The sequence below is a fragment of the Heptranchias perlo genome, chromosome 5 (assembly GCF_035084215.1).
Source record: "Heptranchias perlo isolate sHepPer1 chromosome 5, sHepPer1.hap1, whole genome shotgun sequence".
In the NCBI taxonomy this organism is placed as follows: Eukaryota; Metazoa; Chordata; class Chondrichthyes; order Hexanchiformes; family Hexanchidae; genus Heptranchias; species Heptranchias perlo.
This window is the reverse complement of record NC_090329.1, coordinates 72,161,329-72,183,007: the sequence shown is the minus strand read 5'-3', so window position 1 is coordinate 72,183,007 and position 21,679 is coordinate 72,161,329. Positions and strand designations below refer to the sequence as shown.

The window sequence follows — 21,679 nt, the reverse complement described above, 5'->3', positions numbered from 1 at the left end:
AGAAGTTAGGGATTACTCATGAATCATCATCATACTTCTGTATCCTGTACATCTTTCTTGTATTTTCTTGATAATAGTTGTGTGTACTTTTTTCTATAGAGGTCAATGAGAACACATCTATTTCTTCTTAAATCACTATATCTGTGTGGCAATTGATGGTTTATTCTTTGATTCATTTTCCAATAACTCCAATGATCCCCAAGGCTCTATTTTGTCCAGACTGTCTTCTTTTACATAGAATTACATAGAATGTACAGCACAGGAACAGTCCATTTGGCCCAATAGGTCCTGTCTGTGTTAATGCTCCACAAGAGTCTACTCCCTCTTTACTTCATTTAACCCTATCAGTCTATCCTTCTATTCCTTTCTCCCTCATGTGTTTACCTAGCTTCCCCTTAAATGCATTTATGCTAGTCACCTCAACTACTCCTTGTGGTAACGAGTTCCACATTCTGACCACTCTCCGGGTAAAGAAGTTTTTCCAGAATTCCCTATTGGATTTATTAGTGATTATCTTATATTTATGGCCCCTAGTTCTGGTCTCCTCTGCAAGTGGAAACATCTTCTCTCCTTCATCTATCAATGACTACCTCCACTTGTTATCCAGTCATATCCTTTTGCTGATGATTACACTCTAGTCATCCACTTCTTACAGACTGCATGCCCTCAGTTGCACACAACCTCCAGTCATCTTGCACTGAATCATCACAATTTATCTATTGCGTGTCCTTTTCACAATTCTAGCCAATAGTTATCAGTTGTTACCTTTGATGGCTCTATGCTTAGTACTTCTTCATCTATCTTCAGCTGTCAGCATTCTTTGCCTCATTATCTTCTCTGCCCTTAGATGCAACTCTCACATCTTTTTGCTTGCATCCCATAAGCCTTATTTTCTCATTCATGCCATTTTATTTCTCTCAATAATTCCTAACTCTATATAAAGTCAACGTCTGACCAACACTGTAAGATTGATCCCATATAGGAACATAGGAACAGGAGTAGGCCATTTAGCCCCTCAAGCCTGTTCCACCATTCAATGAGATTGTGGCTGATCTGTGACCTTAGCCCCACATCCATTAATACCTTTGGTTAACAAAAATCTATCAATCTCAGAATTATAATTTACAATTGAGCGAGCATCAACTGCCGTTTGTGGAAGAGAGTTCCAAACTTCTACCACCCTTTTCCACAGCGTGTAGAAGTATTTCCGAACTTCACTCCTGAAAGCCCTGGCTCTAACTTTTAAGCTATGTCCCTTAGCCCTAGACTCCCCAACTAGCAGAAATAGTTTCTCTCTATCTACCCTATCAGTTCCCCTTAATATCTGGAACATTCGATCAAATCAATGCCTAATTCTCTAAATTCCAGGGAATATAACCCTAGTTTTGTCATTTCTCCTCATAATTTAACCCTTGGAGTCCAGGTATCATTCTAGTAAATCTACACTGCACTCCCTCCAAGGCCAATATATCCTTCCTAAGGTGTACTGCCCAGAACTGAACACAGTACTCCAGGTGTGGTCTAACCAGAGCTTTGTATAGCTGCAGCATAACTTCCACCCACTCGTATTCTAGTCCTCTAGATATAAAGGCCAGCATTCCATTAGCCTTTTTGATTATTTTCTGTACCCATCCATGAAATTTTAATGATCTATGTACATGGACCCCTAAGTCTCTTTGGACCTCCACTGTTTTGAGCTTTTCACCATTTAGGAAGTACTCTGATCTATCCTTTTTAGGTCCAAAGTGGATGACCTCACACTTGCCTACATTTAAGTACATTTGCCACAGTTTTGACCATTCACTTAATCTGTTAATATCTGTTTGTAATGTTATGCTTCCATCCACACTGCTTACAATGCTACCTATGTTTGGGTCATTGGCAAACTTGGATATGTAGCTCTCTATCCCATCATCTAAGTCATTAACAAATACAGTGATTGTTGAGGCCCCAACACAGATCTCTGTGGGACACCACTATTCACATCCTGCCAATTTGAGGACCTACCCATTATCCCTATTCTCTGACTCCAGCCGCTCAGCCAATTTCCTAACCGGGTCAATAATTTTCTCTCAATTCCACAAGCGTCAACTTTAGTTAAAAGTCTCCTATGAGGGACTTTATGGAATACCTTCTGGAAGTCCATATGGTCAACATCCTTAGACATTCCCTTGTTCACTACTTTAGTCACCTCTTCAAAAACTTCAATCAGGTCCATCAGGCATGAGCTCCCCTTTACAAATCCATGCTGGCTCTCTCTGATCAACTGAAAATTTTCAAGGTGTTCAGTCACTCTATCCTGAATTATAGACTCTAGTAATTTCCTGACAACAGATGTTAGGCTAACTGGTCTATAATTCCCTGGTTTCCCTCTCTCACCTTTCTTACATAGCGGAGTGACGTGCAATTTTCTAATCTAAAGGAATGCTTCCTGAATCGAGAGAACTTTGGAAGATTATAGTTAGGGCTTCAACAATGCTCTCACCTACTTCCTTTAAAATCCTGGGATGGAAACCATCTGGTCATGGGGATTTGTCACTCTTTAGTGCCATTATTTTCTTCATTACTGTTAATTTGCTTACGTTAATTATGATGAGTCCCCGTCCCTGATTCAAAATTAGTTTCCTTGGGGTATCTGGCATGCTATCCTCTTCCTCTACTGTAAATATTGACACAAAGTAATTATTTAACATGTCCGCCATTTCCTTACTTTCATTTACAATATCACCATTATCAGTTTTTAAGAGGCCCACTCTGCCCCTGACCAGTCTCTTTCCCCTAATATAATTGTAAAAAAAAGTGTTGATTTTGATATCCCTTACAAGTATTTTTTCATACTCCCTTTTTGTCATTCTTATTATCTGAATTGTCACCCTTTGCTGTTCTCTGTATCTCTCCCAGTCGCCAGGACCTGTGCTATTTTTTTCATTTTTGAATGCTTTTTCTTTTAGTTTTATGTTGTCCCTCTTTTGTCGTCCATGGCTGTTATTTTTGGCATGTAGAGCTCTTGCCCCTTAGGGGTATAAACTGGTTTTGTATTATGTTAAATTCTTTATTGAATACCTCCCACTGATCTTCTGTTGTTTTACCCAGTTTGCTCAGTTTACTATGGACAGTCTCTGTCTCATCTCGTTGAAGTCGGCCTTACCTAAATTTAGAATCTTAGTAGCTGTTAAGGGTTTCTCCCTTTCAAACACAACGTTGAACTCGATCATATTATGATCACTATTAGATAAATGTTCACGCATCGTTAGGCTGTTAACTAAATCTGGCTCATTATTCATTATTAAATCTAATATGGCCTGCCCACTTGTTGGTTCCAAGATATATTGGGCCCGATATTACCAAGGCGGCGGGTTTGCGGTGGGGGAGCGATTGGGCGCGTGGGTACCGCGCCCGGTGAAATCAGTCTACCCCGAACGCAATCGCAGGCTGATTGGATCCACTTACCTCTTCTTCCGGGTTCCCCGCTGCTAAGCTGCACAGCGGGCGGACTGCGCATGCGCAGTAAGGTCTGTCAGCTGGAGGAGCTCTATTTAAAGGGGCAGTCCTCCACTGACTGATGCTGCAAGAAATAGGAAAAATTACAGCATGAAGCAGCCCAGGGGGAAGGCTGCTCCAAGGTTTAATGATGCCTCACTCCAGGTATCATTGGATGGGGTGAGGAGGAGCGGGAGGACAGAGATCTTCCCCCCGGCGGGCGGGAGGAAGCGGCCTGCCTCTGCCACCAAGAAGGCCTGGCTCAAGGTGGCAGAGGCGGTCACCTGCACCACCAACATATCACCCACCTGCATACAGTGCAGGAGGCGCTTCAATCACCTAAGCAGGTCAGCCAAAGTGAGTACACTTACTCATTCCCCTACACTCCGTCTGCCACATCACCGCCCCCACCCCACATCTCCTTCTGGACTGCCAACACTACTCTGTCATATCACCCCTCACACCCATTCAAACGTCATCCTCATCTTACCTGCACTTACCCACCTCGCCAGTACTCATCCCGCCACTACCACTCAACCCAATCCTCATACAATCTCATGGCTCTATCTCATACTCACCCTCTCATGCATCTCTTTCACAGTCAGCCTCACTCAACCTGCCACTACCTGTGCTGCAGCCACAGGGCATGCATCACATATGTGCAGTAGGCAGCGTAAGGCAAATGTGTCGTGAGCATGAAGGGGATGCACAAGGGTGTTTGAGGGTTTGTCATGGTTTTTACTTATATTTAATTTCTGAGCAACTCACATCACATATTATATTGGCACCACTACTGCCATGTCTTTGTGAATCTTGTCTGGTTTGTGCAATAATGCCCTTTCCTGAGGATCACAATGAAGACCCACACCTGATGCCACCCATTATGTCACTGCAGAGTGGGTGTAGGTGTATTTGCAGGGCTCTTTTGTGCAGACGACTGAGAGACATCGGCGATGTCCCCGGTGGCACCCTGGAAGGATGCGGAGGAGAAGTTGTTGAGGGCAGTGGTGACTTTGACAGCGACAGGTAAGCAGATGGTGCTCGGGCCAGCCGGGAGCAGCTCGGCATGAAGGAGGCTGCAGATGTCCACGACTACATGTCGAGTGACTCTGAGCCTCCGTGTGCACTGCTGCTCAGAGAGGTCCAGGAAGCTGAGCCTCAGTCTGTGGACCCTGTGGCGAGGGTAGTGCCCTCTGCGATGCATCTCTCTCTGCGGTTGCCCTCCCTCCTGCTGTGCAGGTGGATGCGTCACAGCACTGTGTTGTGGAGTTCCACGTGTCAGAGGTGGACGGCGTGGCCGGTGAGGCTGGTGATGCTGTTCGCCCTCCGAGGAGGTCATGATTGCAGCTACGGCGGCCCCCATCCGGAAGATGTACATCTGAGGGCGTCCCCAAGTTAGGTACATGTGTCTGGACCCCGGGGTAAGTGTGCAAGTTGGTGAATTTTATTGTTAGGAGGAGGGTGGTGGAGGCCAAACTTTGTCCAAAGTGACAGAGTGGCCTCCTGCAATGAGTAAGGGTCTCCCCCCACCACCTGTCAAATGGACCTTTGCAGCTGCCACAGGCTGATGGCTGCAACACGTCCATTTGAACTGGGACTGTTTCCCCCAGTACAAGAAACAGTCCCAGTTGTTTGTAAAATCCCAACCCTCCTAAAATATCTCGTTAATCAGGTCTGCAAACGACCTGAAATACCAAAATAAATACTTTAAGTGGCACCCCGCCGGCTTTAATTGCCGGTGGGAGTCCCACATGCGGGGGCTGCGCGCGCATGTCAGCGCATCTGTTGGAAAACCAGAAGTGGGCGGGTTGGAGCCGGGCTCCCGCCCCGCCCCGGGAATCCCCGATTTTCGTGGCCCCCCCCCCGGCCAGGAACACACCCGATCGCGGGTGCTAAATTCGACCCCATTGTTGCAGAAAGTTGTTCTGAACACACTCAAGAAATTGACCAGCTTTCTAACATGAGCTCATCTGCTTATCCCAATCTATATGAAAGTTAAAATCCCCCATTAAAAGCACTCTGCCTTTGCTGCATGCTTGTCTAATCTCTGCATTTATACATTCTGCCACTTCACAGCTGCTCCCAGGGGGCTTATACACAACTCCCTCTACAGTCTTAAATCCTTTTCTATTTCTTAATTCTACCCATAAAATTTTCCGCTGCCTGCTTACCTCTCGTTACATCCTCTCTTATCATTGAAGTAATTTCATCCTTAATCACTAAGGCTATTCCTCCCCCTCCACCAGTTTCCCTCTCCTTCCAATGGACCTTATAACCTGGTCTTTTCAGTTCCCAGTCCTGACCGTCTTGTAGCCATGTCTCACAAATGGCTATCATGTCTGGGAACTCTCTTCTATCACCTCCTTTGTATTCGTGGCCAGGATACACGCAAATGCTAATCCTTTCAGAGGCAACCTTTGTCAACTCTAGCCCCCAACCTCTCTCTCACACAAACTTTCTTATCTCTCTCTAGATATTTTATCAATACCTGTGATGTGTACTCTCCACTGAATTTTCATCTCCAAATGCACTGTCCTATGGGAAGTTAACAGCCTCGAATAACAAGTCTATTGAATATATTAAGAGTCTGGTGCATTCAGCTTATTATGGGTAAGCTTGCAGCTTTAGCAACGATTTTAGGAGCTTAGACGACCTTGTCCTTTTGAGTCAGGGCTGTAGTTAGTTGTTTCACATCCTTCTGAAATGTTGGGGCTGGTTTCCAGGACATTGGCATGATGGATCTCTTTCTGTCATCGTAGCTTTCCTTCCTGCCTCTGATATCTGCTCTCTCAGTACAACTAACCTTGCTCCTGTTCTCAGGAACTTAACTTTTACAGACACATGATACACTTAATTATCTTACTATCTTTGGCTAATGGCGTTCTTAAATTTCTCTGAACTCCTGAAACTTCTCTTAATCTCTCTTTTTGATCTTTCTTCAGCTTCCTGGTGCTCCTTTCCTGATTTTTTTTCCTTCTAATGACTTTTGTGTCGAGAACGCCATCTTTTACATGTTTGATTCACACTTCAATTTCATTTTAACCAATCTCTATGATAACTTTGTTGCAGAGATTCCCTTGTTTGGTGACAATACCTTGGACTGTATATATCAAGTTGAAAGAACTGCCCCACAAAATTGTCACACAAAAAAGCCTGACATAGTCGTACTGCAGAATCATACCTGCCAGCCAACATCATGACTCCTCCATCACCAGCCTTTCTTATGTCCTGTTCCACCGGGAGACAGTGAATCATTATCCCTCTGTGTTGAACATAATTTGGAGGAAGCCCTGAGAGAAGCAAGGGCACAGAATATATTCTGGATGGGCGATTTCAATGTCCACCACCAAGAGTGCCAGGTAGTACCACCATTGTCTGAATTGGCTAAGTCCTGAAGGCCATAGCTGCAAGAATGGGTTTGTGTCAGGTGGTGAGGGAATCAACATGAGGAAGTAACCTGCTTGAACCGATCCTCATCAACTTACCTGTCACAGATACATCTGTCCATGATAGCATGAGATGCAAATAACGTATTTCCTGTCATTTGGACCTTAGTAACTGGGCACAAGAAATGCCAGTGCATTTGTAGAGTCCAGTGTTCCTATGGGCTATGATGAGTTAAAATTTAAAGGACTGTTTTTTAATAGTTAAAAATGCAAATTCAAGATGCAACAAAAAACTTACAAATCTTCAGCTGCCACCAGCAACCACGCTACACTGTGGCAATTCCCCTCCCCTGCACTTGAAGTGGACATCACAAGACAGCATAAACTGCCCCAGTGCCCACCCAAATGATAATGAGCATGATTCTGTGAAATCAGCTGGGAGCATGGTGTAGCTATGAATTGACTGAAGTGCCATCCTCCTGAAGATTTGCCATTGTGGCAAAGGTGAAAATTCATCCCAATATATTTATAGTATTAAAATGCAGAGAAATGTCAAGAAAAGTTTATACCAAGTTAATCTTCTCTGCTGTTACCATATCCAGGCAATAGACAAAGATAAAGAGATACCATAAAGAGATTTTGCCATGTTATTAATAAAATCCTTATTAGAACACATAGGGGTTCAATACATGTGGGTGAGGTGTATGTTGGTAAGCGGGTCCCAATACTGTACCAGTAACCAGTCCTCTTTAGTAGACAGCATTTTTTTAGGAAACAGATGGAGAAACATCAGTTATCTATTTTGCCTTCTGTTTGTTATAAGCAGATAAAGACGATGGAGTTAGACCATTGGTGAGAGAAGGTGTAACATTAGGCAGGTACATAGTGAGAGTGACTGATTTATTTTCTAATTCTTTGGAAATTACCTATATTATGTTTTATATTTTTTTTTATTCGTTCGTGGGATGTGGGCATCGCTGGCGAGGCCAGCATTTATTGCCCATCCCTAATTGCCCTTGAGAAGGTGGTGGTGAGCCACCTTCTTGAAGCGCTGCAGTCCGTGTGGTGAAGGTTCTCCCACAGTGCTGTTAAGAAGGGAGTTGCAGGATTTTGACCCAGCGACGATGAAGGAATGGCGATATATTTCCAAGTCGGGATGGTGTGTGACTTGGAGGGGAACGTGCAGGTGGTGTTGTTCCCATGTGCCTGCTGCTCTTGTCCTTCTAGGTGGTAGAGGTCGCGGGTTTGGGAGGTGCTGTCGAAGAAGCCTTGGCGAGTTGCTGCAGTGCATCCTGTGGATGGTACACACTGCAGCCACAGTGCGCCGATGGTGAAGGGAGTGAATGTTTAGGGTGGTGGATGGGGTGCCAATCAAGCGGGCTTCTTTGTCCTGATGATGTCGAGCTTCTTGAGTGTTGTTGGAGCTGCACTCATCCAGATAAGTGGAGAGTATTCCATCACACTCCTGACTTGTGCCTTGTAGATGGTGGAAAGGCTTTGGGGAGTCAGGAGGTGAGTCACTCACCTCAGAATACCCAGCCTCTGACCTGCTCTTGTAGCCACAGTATTTATGTGGCTGGTCCAGTTAAGTTTCTGGTCAATGGTGACCCCCAGGATGTTGATGGTGGGGGATTCGGTGATGGTAATGCCATTGAATGTCAAGGGCAGGTGGTTAGACCTGCTGTTGTTGGAGATGGTCGTTGCCTTATATTGTAATTCAATTCTGTTGCGATTTTATGGTGTTTTTCGTTTTAGGTACAAAATCATACCGTGCGTTAAGATCTATTTCACTTTTTATCTTTAATTTAGAATGGCTCTAATTCAGCAAATTTTGGCAATTCTTTCTTAGTTTATGAATGGATGAACAGACAACGCAGCTGGTCTCTTGAGATTAGCCTTTTTATGAACAGCTTGTGAAAGTGACAGAAATACAACATATAATATTTGTTAATCATTTTTTAATAGAAATTCAACTTTGTTTATTATGCCAAAAGCAAGTAATAAACATCATAATGTGAAAACTTTGATCCAGGAATCGAACGATATAATAGAGGGATGTTTCTGTATTTCATTCTTCACTGGGGTGGGGGTAGTTTAGTATTGCAGGCTCCTGCTCAATAGGGACTGACAATAAGTGCAAAGAAACTAGATCTTACTCAAAACACAGTTACTAGTTACTTGGTGAGCTTTGACCCCAGATACGTGTAAGCGAAAGGTAGCACATGAAAACACCATTTAACCAACCCTCAAACCATCGACTACTCACTGGTTCATTGGGAATTCCTGCACCCCCTTTAAAATTGTATCATTTAGTTTATATTGCCTCTCCTCATTCTTCCTACCAAAGTCAATCACTTCACACTTCTCCGCGTTGAACGTCATCTGCCATGTGTCTACCCATTTCACCTGTCTGTCTATGTCCTCCCGAATTCTGTCACTATCATCCTCACTGTTTACTACATTTCCGAGTTTCGTGTCCTCTGCAAACTTTGAAATTATGCCCAGTATACCCAAGTCCAGGTCATTAATACATAGGTGGGTGGGTGGAAGTACCACCCCGCAGAAGCTCTGCCCCGCAGAGGAAAGTCCAGGCCATAGGATCATTTGGTTTTTAATGAAATAAGTACAGATTTTTAGTTAGGAGCTGGTAACTGGGAATATCATACTGGTATTACTGCTTTGCTGTGGTAATCAGGCAAAAAACAAACATTGCAAAATGATCAAGCTCCGCTTCCAGAATTCAGTAACAGCTTCTGCTAATGTGATATTTCAACAGCGCATGTGAATAAATAATCTAACTTGTGCAATATCCAAAAAAGAAAAATACAAAGCTAGACGTACAGTCACACATGTTGCTGTTAAAAAAATTACTGGTCATGAGCCTTGTATAATTTTGGAACCTATTAATATAATGTTGGTATCCTTTCCTGGTCCTGCTATTAATGTGCAAAATCAAAGAAGTATGGTATGATATTCCCACTTTAGGAAGGATGTCAAGGCTTTAGAGAGGGTGCAGAGGAGGTTTGCTAGAATGGTTCTAGGGACAAAAGACTTCAGTTACGTGGAGAGACTGGAGAAACTGTGGCTGTTCTCCTTAGAGCAGAGAAGGTGAAGAGGAGATTTGATAGAGGTGTTTAAAATCATGAAGGCTTTTGGTAGAGTAAATAAAGAGAAACTGTTTTTAGTGACAGAAGGGTCAGTAACCAGAAGACACAGATTTAAGGAAATTGGCAAAAGAACCAGAGGTGACATGAGGAAAAAAAATTTTGCGCAGCGAGTTGCTATGATCTGGGATGCACTGCCTGAAAGGGTGGTGGAAACAGACTCAATTATAACTTTCAAAGGGAATTGGACAAATACTTGGGGGGTGATTTTAGGAGGCAAATGCTCCAACCCGCCGGCTTCCGAGTTTCCCAGGGACCCACCTGTGTGTGCGCGTGGGCGACCCGTAAACACAAGTCCTGCCGGCAATTAAAGCCGGCGGGATGACAGTTAAAGAGCCAAATGTACCTCATTGAGGTAATTAAGGCACTTTGCCAGTAACAGATGAAGGGATTAGAAAGATTTTTAACTTAGCTGGGGTGCTTGCCCAGCGCTTCTGATTCAAACCAGGCATGAAGGGACGGATCAGGGAGAAAGAAACTAAATAAATTAAATAAAAAAAACATGCAATGACGTGAAAACACTAAATGCACCTACCTTTGAAACCTGCTCCAATGTCCCCCTCTTCACCCTCCCGATGTTCCCCCGATCTCACCCTCCTGATCTTCCCCCGATGTGCCCCCGATCTTCCCCTCTCCCCCCCCAGATCTTCCCCTCCCCCCCGATCTTTCCCTCTCCCCCTCGATCTTTCCCTCTCCCCCCCCGATCTTTCCTTCTCCCCCCCGATCTTTCCTTCTCCCCCCCCCGATCTTTCCTTCTCCCCCCCGATCTTTCCTTCTCCCCCCCCGATCTTTCCTTCTCCCCCCCCCCGATCTTTCCTTCTTCCCCCCCCGATCTTTCCCTCTCCCCCCCGATCTTTCCCTCTCCCCGCCAGATCTTACGTAGAAAACATAGAAAATAGGAGCAAGAGTAAGCCAATCGGCCCTTCGGGCCTGCTTCGGCGTTCAAAATGATCATGGCTGATCGTCTAACTCAATACCCTGTTCCTGTTTTTTCCCCATATCCCTTGATCCCTTTAGCATTAAGAGATATATCTATCTCCTTCTTGAATATATCTAATGGCAATATATGGAGGAGAACTTGCAGATGATGGTGTTCCCATGACATTGCTACTCCTGTTTTTCTCAGTGTCGGGTTCATGGGGCTGGAAGGTACTGTTGAATGAAACTTCTCTAACTCCAATAATTTGTTCTTACTCCCACACGTTAGTTCTAAATGCTCCATACCTTGAGAGCTGTAGGGTGTTGGCCTCTGAACCCCAAGTATCACCCCTAAAAGCCACCTGATATGGGCTGCATAAATTTGTAAGTGTCTGAATTATCATCACCTGTGAGATGGGACTAATTTATGCCCATGCTAGTTTGGAATTCATCGTTAATAGTGACAAAGACAGGGTGAATTTCTTGGTTCTTCAAGGGTTAAGTTACAAGGAGAGATTACACAAATTGGGGTTGTATTCTCTAGAGTTTAAAAGGTTAAGGGGTGATCTGATCAAAGTTTATAAAATATTAAGAGGAACAGATAGGGTGGATAGAAAGAAACCATTTCCGCTGGTTGGGAATTCTAGGACTAGGGGGCACAGTCTAAAAATTAGAGCCAGACCTTTCAGGAGTGAGATTAGAAAACATTTCTACATACAAAGGGTGGTAGAAGTTTGGAACTCTCTTCTGCAAATGGCAATTGATACTAGTTCAATTGCTAATTTTAAATCTGAGGTAGATAGCTTTTTGTCAACCAAAGGTATTAAGGGATATGGGCCAAAGGCGGGTATGGAGTTAGATCACAGATCAGCCAGGATCTTATCAAATGGCGGAACGGGCTCGAGGGGCTGAATGGACTACTCCTGTTCCTATGTTCTCACTTTGAATCCAGTCCACACACATGAGATACAAGTTTCATCTCTATGACAGCTGTTAATGGTTCCAAATTAAATACATTTGAATAGTTTCAGTCCACTTACTGATAGTCATCCACAGGACAAACCTCTCATAATTTAGAATTATTTTCCAACTGACTCAGGAGTCTTGCTCAGATACACAAGGACGGTTTATGAGGGAACTGGCATGTCAGAATGGCCTTCTGACACTAGATTTGTTACACGTTGTCAGGGTAATTTAGGGGAGCTCTGAACTGCATCTTAATCTATGTTATATCTAACCTGTGAAGGCTTGATGCTTTCCCTTTCTGGGTAAAAATTAGAAAAATGTGAATTCTCCAAAACTGCCATCTGTCATCTTGATAGGCACAATTGCACACAAATAAAATTACTCCAGTTTTGTGTCACAAAAACCAAGAATCATACTCAAAATTTGTGGTTAGTAGTTCTTAGGTTAGCTTAATTAAACTTGTATTTTAGTAGCACAAGAAAAAGATGATGAGGAAGTAAATGATGCTTGAAGGATAACATCATTTTAGTTGTGTATTATATTTATTAACCTTTTAATATTATTTAAAACTGCAAGGCATTTTCTGTTAACCACCTATGATCCAAAAAATGAGGCTATTCAGATTTCAGATTCTCAAGCGGACTATTTGTTTTTTTTTATGACTTTTGTACTCAAAGTAGTGTATTTTACATCCATTGAAAACTAGCGATTAAAGCAGAAATACATATAATGCTGCTTCTAAACAGTATGGAGCCCTTCGTTGAGACTCTTCTGCAGTGTTATCATGTTCATGTTCCTCTTCTGATTTTTTTAAACAGATATGTGTGTTGGAGAGACAAATCTTTGATTTCCTTGGCTACCAATGGGCACCTATCCTGGCCAATTTTTTGCACATTATCACGGTCATTTTTGGCCTGTTTGGGACTATCCAATTCAGACAACGATATGTAATCAGGGTGAGTAGAACATTTAAAGTGCTAAAAACTGTATTATTGCTTGAGTCAAGAGATAAAGAGGGCAGTGAAGCTGTCACAAAAGAGGATGTTAATTTTTCATGCTACCTAAAGAGGTAACTGAACTGGAAAATTAAACAGAGACGATTACAAATCACTTTGTCTTATTTGGTCCTCGAGTTAATCATTTGAATCATATTAAATAATGATACAATTTTTCACTATTTTAGTTTGATATATAGATTTAAAGGATCAGTTACCTTCATAGATTGATTACCTTAATATTTTCTAGCTATGGATCATTATTTTAAATTTATAGCATAGAGCTTACAATAAACGTATACATCGTTGAGATTGTGATATCAGCTTGTGATTTATAACATACGTACTTGGATGCTGCAATTTCAAAGTTCCTAAGATTAAAAAGTAGTCAAAACACTGAAGTGCATATAATAGTGTTTAGCACTACTGAGTGGGTAGTAAGTAGGAGCTGTATTATTTTTGCAATCTAGAAGCTAAAGTAGAAGCTACCATAGAGGCTCTGAATAGACTAAAGCTAATCGACAAGTCATTTAGAATTGATCACTCCATTTACCATTGTCTTAAGCAAGAACAAAATGAGTTTATCATATCAATATAGACTCTGTGATGAGTGAATTTTTGCTTTGCTTTGTTTGTAATATGTTCTGTGTGATTGTGGTGGTTGAATGTCTTTTGTTCGTGAATATCAATGTTCATCTGTGAGAGAACTACGAAAACAAGAACAGCAGAGAAAGCTCTTTAATACTAATGAGTTTTGTTGCATAAATGTTGATCAGGGAGGAAAGCTTGAGTTAGCTTTTCAGTATAAAAATCCACCTTCAAAAATAAAAGATCAGACTGCTTGTTCAGTGTAGCTATGCCATAAATTTGTTAATTCTCTGTGGAAGGTATGTTCATTTGTGTTAGAGCGCATCGCGAAGAGAGTGGATCATGAACCAAGTGGGAACTTTAGAATTTGGTGAGAGTGGGAATCTGTGGTAAAGTAGTGGGTGAATTGAAATTAAAATTTAGTTTATAATTTAACTTAGAACTTTAAAACTTTAAAATAAACTGCAAGTCAGTCGCAGCTAACAGTTAACAGTCAATCAGCTGTGGGTGATTGCTTGAATGGGGGCAATTATTATGAGCTGGAAGCTGATTAAGCAGTTGTAACTGGTGTTCTCAAAAGGTGTATAAATTAGAAGTTTATCTGCTAAAGCACAGTGTGTATTGTGAACAGGGTAGCTTGTGAACTGAATGGGAGCTTGAGAACTTGGTGAGAGTGGGAATTAGGTGTAGGGGGAAGGAGTTGCTAAGTTTTTTTTTAAGAAACAAAGAAAAAACTAAAAAGTAATTAACTATAAATAAATATAGACTATGATATGGCAGACTAGGTTGTGTGTCTGGACTGCAGTATGTAAGAGTCTGTGGACATCGAGAATGTCCCGAGCGAACACATCTGCAGTAGATGTCTTCACCTCGAATCTCTCCGGCTCAGAGTCATTGAGCTGGAGTGAGAGTTGGAGACAACCGGACACAAGGCGGGGAAAAAGTATCTGGACAGTTTGCTCCATTCCTCGGCCACATCTCGTAGAGAGGTATAGGATTAGAATGGGGGTGGTATGATGGATAGTGTACAGATTAAGGAGAACCCAGGTAAGATAGAGAATGAGGAGTCGCAGAAACCAATCTTATCCAACAGGTACAATGGGCTTGATTTTAATAGTAAAAAATGGGTGGGGTGGGGTGGGGTGGGGTGGGCATTGAAAATTGCCACCATTTCAGCCCCGCCTTCAACCCACCATCTGACTGACTCCCGATCCCAGGCCCCCGCCCCCAACCCATGCAAGCAAAGACTTACCTGCAGTTGTCCTCTCCCCGGCTGCTCTCCCGTCTGACTGAGACCAGACGGTCAGTCGAACAGGAAACCAACAAAAAAAAAGACGTCCTTGTGTCAAAATCCTAAAGACCCCCCGGGAACCCGTACTAATGGGTTTCCTGACTTCAAATTGACCCCCATCCCGGCCCTGTTTTAAAATCACCCCCAATGAACTTGCTACCTGTGAGGATGAGGATAAAGACTGTCGGAAGGACAGCCAGAATGCTGACCATGGCACCTTAGAGCAGGAGGCTGTCCGAAGCAGGGGGGCGCACGGTGTGGGGGAGGAGAAGGAGAAGTGTGATGTGATAGTTGTAGGGGATTCAGTGATTAGGGAGACAGATAGCTTCTTTTGTACAGGATCGAGAGTCCCGCCTGGTATGTTGCCTACCTAGTGCCAGGATGTGGGACATCTCGAACCGGCTTGAAAAGATGTTGGAGGGGGTGGATCCAGTCATTGTGGTCCATATAGGGATCAACAACATAGGAAAGAGTAGGCAAGAGGTCCTGTTCAGAGAGAGCTAGGAGCTAAATTAAAAATACAGGACCTCAAGGATTATAATCTCTGGATTATTATCTCAGCCACATGCAAATTGGTGTAGGGATGCACAGATTAGAGAGGTAAACAAGTGGCTGAAGGAGTGGTGTGGGAAAGAGGAGTTCTGTTTCATGGGATACTGGGACAGGCAGGAACTGTACCGTTGGGACAGGCTCCACCTGAACCGGGCAGGGACCAGGGTCCTAGCAGAAAGGATAAATAGGGCAGTCACAAGGACTTTAAAGTAGTATGTGGGAGGGAGGGTTCAGGTGTGAATTGAGTGAATAGTTGATAAATAAATGACTTGGATGACGGATAGAGAGCTACATATCCAAGTTTGCCAATGACCCAAAGATAGGTAGCATTGTAAGCAGCGTAGATGGAAGCATAAAATTGGAGCTATTAATAGATTAAGTGACTGGGCAGTGTGAGGTCATCCACTTTTGACCTAAAAAAGATAGATCAGAGTACTTTGTAAATGGTGAAAAGCTCAAAACAGTGGAGGCCCAAAGAGACTTAGGGATCCACGTGCATGGATCGTTAAAATATCGTGGATAGATACGGCAAATAATCATAGAGGCTAATGGAATGGTGGCCTTTATATCCAGAGGACTAGAATACAAGGGGGTAAAAGTTTTGCTACAGCTATACAAAGCCCTGGTTAGACCACACCTGGAGTACTGTGTTCAGTTCTGGGCAACGCACCTTAGGAAGGATATATTGGCCTTGGAGGGAGTGCAGCCTAGATTTACCTGGACCTCAAGGGTTAATTTGCGAGGCGAGATTACACGAACTAGAGTTGAATTCCCTGGAATTTAGAAAATTAAGGGATGACTTGATCAAAGTTTTCAGGATATTAAGGGGAACTAATAGGGTCGATAGAGGGGAGTCTAGGACAAGGGTACATGGCCGAGCCAGGACTTTCAGGAGTGAAGTTAGGAAACACTTCTACACGCAAAGGGTGGTAGAAGATTGGAACTCTCTTCTGCAAATGGCAGTTGGTGCTAGCTCAATTGTTAATTTTAAATCTGAGATTGATACATTTTTGTTAACCAAAGGTATTAAGGGATATGGGGCTACGGCAGATATATGGAGTTAGGCCACAGATCAGCCATGATCTCATTGAATGGTGGAACAGACTTGGGCTAAATGGCCTACTCCTGTTCCTGTGTTCAGAACATTATATTTCATACCTTTCAACATTTAGGAAGAATGGAAATAATTTGAAAGCAGGTTATTTAATATCTAAGACTTTTGGTTTGCTGGGAGAATATCTATTTACTGTGTTCATAGAATAGAATCATAGAAATTTACAGCACAGAAGGAAGCCATTCTGCCCATCGTGTCTGTGCTGGTTGAAAAAGAGCTATCCAGCCTAATCCCACTTCACAGCTCTTGGTCTGTAGTCTTGTAGGTTACGGCACTTCAAGTGCATATCCAAGTACTTTTTAAATGCAATGAGGATTTCTGCCTCTACCACCCTTTCAGGCAGAGTTTCAGACCCTCAACACCCTCTGAGTGAAAAAACTTCTCCTCAATTCCCCTCTAATCCTTCTACCAATTACTTTAAATATATGCCCCCTGGTTATTGACCTCACTGCTAAAGGAAATAGGTCCTTCCTACCCACTCTAGGCCCCATATAATTTTATACACTTCAATTAAATCTCCCCGCAGCCTCCTCTGTTCCAACAAAAATAACCCCAGCCTATCCAATCTTTCCTCATAGCTAAAATTCTCCAGTTCTGGCAACATCCTCGTAAATCTCCTCCGTACCCTCTCTAGTGCATTCACATCTTTCCTGTAATGAGGTGACCAGATCTGTACACAGTATTCAAGCTGAGGCCTAACCAGCGTTTTTATACAGTTCTAGCATAACCTCCCTTCTCTTATATTCTATGCCTGTTATGATAGCACTGTTCAATTTTTATAATGTGATCAACTGGACAAAATTAATTAAGCAATAACAAAATTTGTTTCAATTACACTTGGCTGATCCGCATGCCTAATTTAGTTGTATATAGAGTGCGATAGATATGCTGCAGATGAAGATAACAAATGCTGAAACAAAATACAGACTATCCATTAGGATTGGACAGACTCCTACTGGCCATTTACAGTGCTTAATTCCTCTGACACGTCTTAATATCTGGGAGAGTGGTATCTTCAGCAGGATGAGACTCTTGCAGACTTCTGGATCTTTGTTGATTGATTTCCTATTTTTTGTGAACACAAGACCCCTTCTTCCACCAGTTTCTTGGGGATTCCTAGACTACACACCAACTGTGGTTGAGAAAACCCAAGTGTTGCCATGACTGAGATTGGTACCACATCAGTGTAGTACATTACTAACAGCCCATGAATGGCTTCTCTGTGCCATAGTGTATTGCTATTCCAGCGTATTGTGTCACTGCACCAATCTCATTGTTATTTTGTTTTGCAATGCAAGTCATGTGAAGCCTACCACAGGGAACATAACATATCTGTTGAATATAATAACTATTACGCTCTAGGTGTCCTCAGTGAAAACATCCATTAGAATGCATCAAGTCTGCTATGTGGATATTTTTTTTACCAGTGCTGCCAATGATAGTCAATTTGCCCATCAAAGAAAAAGTCCAACTCAACTTTTTAACTAAAAAAAAATGCAAAAAGTATCTTTTATCAAATAGAATGAATTGCTTGCATCTATCAATTGCAAATCTTAGAATTAGCAGTATCAGTAATATGTCATTATAGGCTTATGCATATTCAAGATCAGACAGAATGGATGTTTTACTAAATATCCTCCCTATCAAACTAACCCATAGTGCATTTAACACATTTGATAACCTGCTTGCTATAATTGCCTTTAGTTATCCTTTTTAGTTCCTGAAATGTTCTTTTATCAGATCTCTCAAAAATAGTAGTGCATTCCAATACAGTGAAAAAAGGTATTTTTCTTAGCAGAAAGAAGTTAATTTTCCCCAGAGAACTGAATATGGGAATGAAGTCATCTTACAAAGCTTGCAGGTGTTTATATACTTTGAAAGATTATCAAATCGTACGTGCAGCAAAAGTAGCCAATAGAGAGAAACTCTGATCCACATGGCGTAGAAAATGTCCACGGGTATTTAGATACCAGAGGTGGATGGTGAGTTTTTTTTTACCTTTAAATGCACATCCCTTTCAACCAGGCACTTGATCATAATACATGGAACTGCTGGGGTGCCAACATTTTTGGGGGAAATTTGAACTAAGTCAAGGGATATAGGTCAGGATTCCCCACTTTAGAGCACTACTTCTGTCTGCCCCTCAAAATATGTCCCAACGCCAACCTAATTCCCTGCATCAAAGGTCATCAGAGATGCATAATGGGATTCCTATGGCCAAGAGGGAGCCTGCCAGGGCAAAGAGCAGTATTGCGATAGTCGGTGCGGCAGCACCGGAAGAGCCAGCAAGGGACCTTAAAGGGGCAGAAGTACCTAAAAAATTGGAGTGTATGTCCCACTGAAGGCCAAAACCGGGGCCTTCAGAAGATAAGTGTTGGTTGCCAGATTGCAGGGAGAGGAGATCACGGTGACCCTCAGGGCCATTACCACTACTTTCCACGCCTACTGCTACCTTCTCCGTGGCAACTTCAGGATGTGGCAGTAACATAGCCAGACAGAAACCAAATCTGCTGGGGCCATTTGCAGGATGGAGATGTCACCAGCAGTCACAGTGGGAGCGGGGGAGGGAAATACAAATCGCGGTGGTGAGATGGCAATAGGCTTAGTCCTCCACTCTGATCACACTGATTTCCAGCCATAATCCCTTTGTAAAGGCAAATCCATAGGTGAAGTAGTAAAGGGAAAATTATCAACTTACTGTTTCCCAAGAGGCTGATGAAGGTGCCTTTCCAGCTTGCATGCATTACTTTAATGTTTCTGGAAAGAGGCATGATTTGCAGCCATGACCAAGACTTCAGAATGGTGAGTGTGTCCCAGGTGCCACGGAAGGGACATAACAGAGCAAGTGGAAAAACCTCTGGAAAGGGAGGTAATACACCCTGTAACCATGGTCTGTGTAGGAACAAATAACTTACAATGGAGATCTTGAAAAAAGAGTGTGCAGAATTAGGTTCTCTGATTAAAATATAAGGCCTCAGTGGTAGTAATTTGAGGTTTACTCCTAGTGCAATGCATTGGACCAATTAGGGATATGACTGGACAGATGACATAAAAGGAAGAGTTTCAGATTTCTGAGACATTCGGACATATGGAGCAAAGGTGGGTAAATGGAGTTGAGATAAAGATCAGGCATGATCTAATTGAATAGTGGAACTAGCTCAAGGGGCTGAATGGCCTACTCCTGTTCCTATGACAGAGTTCTGGGGCTGTGGGAAGAAGAGCCAATCTTCACTGAACTTACTGTTACAATGTCCTTGCAGAGGGTAAAAACAGCAGTGGGGGAAGACTTGGGTCAGATGGGATACATCCAGAACTCTCAAGGAATTAAAGGAGAAAATTAGTGAGGCTTTGGTTTAATAAATACTGTAGTAGTACCTTAGGTCTGGAGGATAGCAAATGTACTTCTAACATTCAAAAAAGGAGTACGGCATGAGCTTGATAATTAGACTAGTTAGCATCCATAGTGGGGAAAAATGCTTGAGGGTATTCTATAAATGGACACGGGTATCATAGGGAGCAGTTAGCATGGTTTTCAAAGTAAATAGGTCATACCTCATAAACCATCTGGAATTCTTTGACTAGGTAGTTAAACTAGTGGACAAAAATAATCCAGTAATTGTAGTTTTTTTTATGGATCGTCAAAAGGTATTTGACAAATTGCCTCATGATATGAATAGAAAGATTAAATGACATTGAATGGAATAACAAATTGCCTAGATGGACTGACAATTGATGAAGTAAAGGAAAGATGGGTGGGGGAGGTGGTGAGGTTAGGAAGCCTGAGGAGGAGATTTTGGGTCTAGAATGCATCGGGAATCACACTACCCGTTTTTTTCAGGCCAGGCTGCACTGGGTTCTCGGAAGGCTTATGCTGCGCAGGCCTCATTAAAGGCCATTGGTATGAGCCTCCTAAGGAAAATTCTGCCCATTAGAATAGGACTGATCATGCAATTAGCATGTCATGCTCCAGAGACTGCAATTTCATTGTTGAAGGCCTGATTTGAATGGAAGCTTTTGTATTTGCATTTCTTCGTCTTTGGCAATGAGCTTCTCCAATTTGGCCCTGAGAATTGGCAGTGGGGAGAACGCTCATCCTGGTGTAAGTGCTGCGATGTGCCTGCAGCCTTTGTTGCTGACTCTGCCAAAGTTGGAAGGGTTAGGGGGAAGAGTCATGCTTAAGGGGAAGTTGGCGGGGTGCCCCCATGCCAAGTGGCCAGAAAGAGTCTGGCAGAAATCTACAGGCCTGGTGGGGGTGTAGGGTGGTGGTTGCTGGCTTCTTCCCTCCCTGCCCCCCCCCCAACACCCCGTAAAGAAACCATAAAGTGTCACTTGTAAAAAGAAACTAGAAAACTTTCAGACCCTCATCTTCAGGGATTCAGGCCCCAATCCCAACCAGACCTCCAGGTGGTTTCACATTCACTCCTGTTGCAAAGGTATGCCTAGTGAGACCAGGTGTACCTGCGCCAGGTCCTGATGGAGGCATGGAATACAGGAACTCCTGACTTAGAAAGTCCCTGCGCCATTACTGTAATGGCCTTGCAAAGGTGAGCAGAAGCTCTATCTCACAAGGCTGTATTGGAAACGCAGGTGCAAGTCAAAATTACAGTGGGAATCCTCCAGAACAGTTGTAGATTTTCAGCCACACTGTCTTTAGCTGGATTGGGTATGTGTGAAATAGCATTTTTTTTAAAATTGCTTTTGTTGCATTTAATTTTCACTTTTTTGTCATTTTGCACTTAATTTTTGTATTTTAATTGCTTTTATTTTCAACTTGAAAGAAATTTGACTCTCAATTCAAATACTATAAGTATATACCAGTATTCTTCTAATTTCTCCTGGCCTCAGGGAGCTAGAAGACAAGGAGTTCCACAGGAGATATTTTAACTTGACCATGCCTGAGAACATCTGGCTTTGCTATTTACATTTATCAGAGAGGCTATCTCATAAATTTGCATTTCCTGCAGTCTGACCTGCAAACTTCTTCCAGGACTGGGACTGCTCTGCCTGTGATGGTGAAAGTCATTGCTGCCCTTGAGCTTCTATGCAAACAACTCCATTTATACTAACTTGGGTAATACTTGTCAGGTTAGCCAGTATATATCACAATGTGCATTAGGTCACTGATGCCTTAATCACTTTTCTGAGAGAAAGCAACCAGCAGCAGGAGAGGGCTTTTCCAGGTGGCCACATTCCTAATAGTGCAGAGCTTCATTGTTGGATGCATT

At 42.8% G+C, this 21,679-nt stretch overlaps 1 protein-coding gene across 1 annotated transcript in view; it reads left to right on the top strand.

The window, feature by feature from the left end:
* The window catches only part of nkain2 (sodium/potassium transporting ATPase interacting 2), a 504,953-nt gene that overhangs the window by 165,763 nt on the left and 317,511 nt on the right, over positions 1-21,679 (top strand). Inside the window, exon 2 of the mRNA XM_067983806.1 lies at positions 12,733-12,870. Coding sequence (XP_067839907.1) covers positions 12,733-12,870 — 138 coding nt within the window. The remainder of the gene's footprint in view (positions 1-12,732; positions 12,871-21,679) is intronic.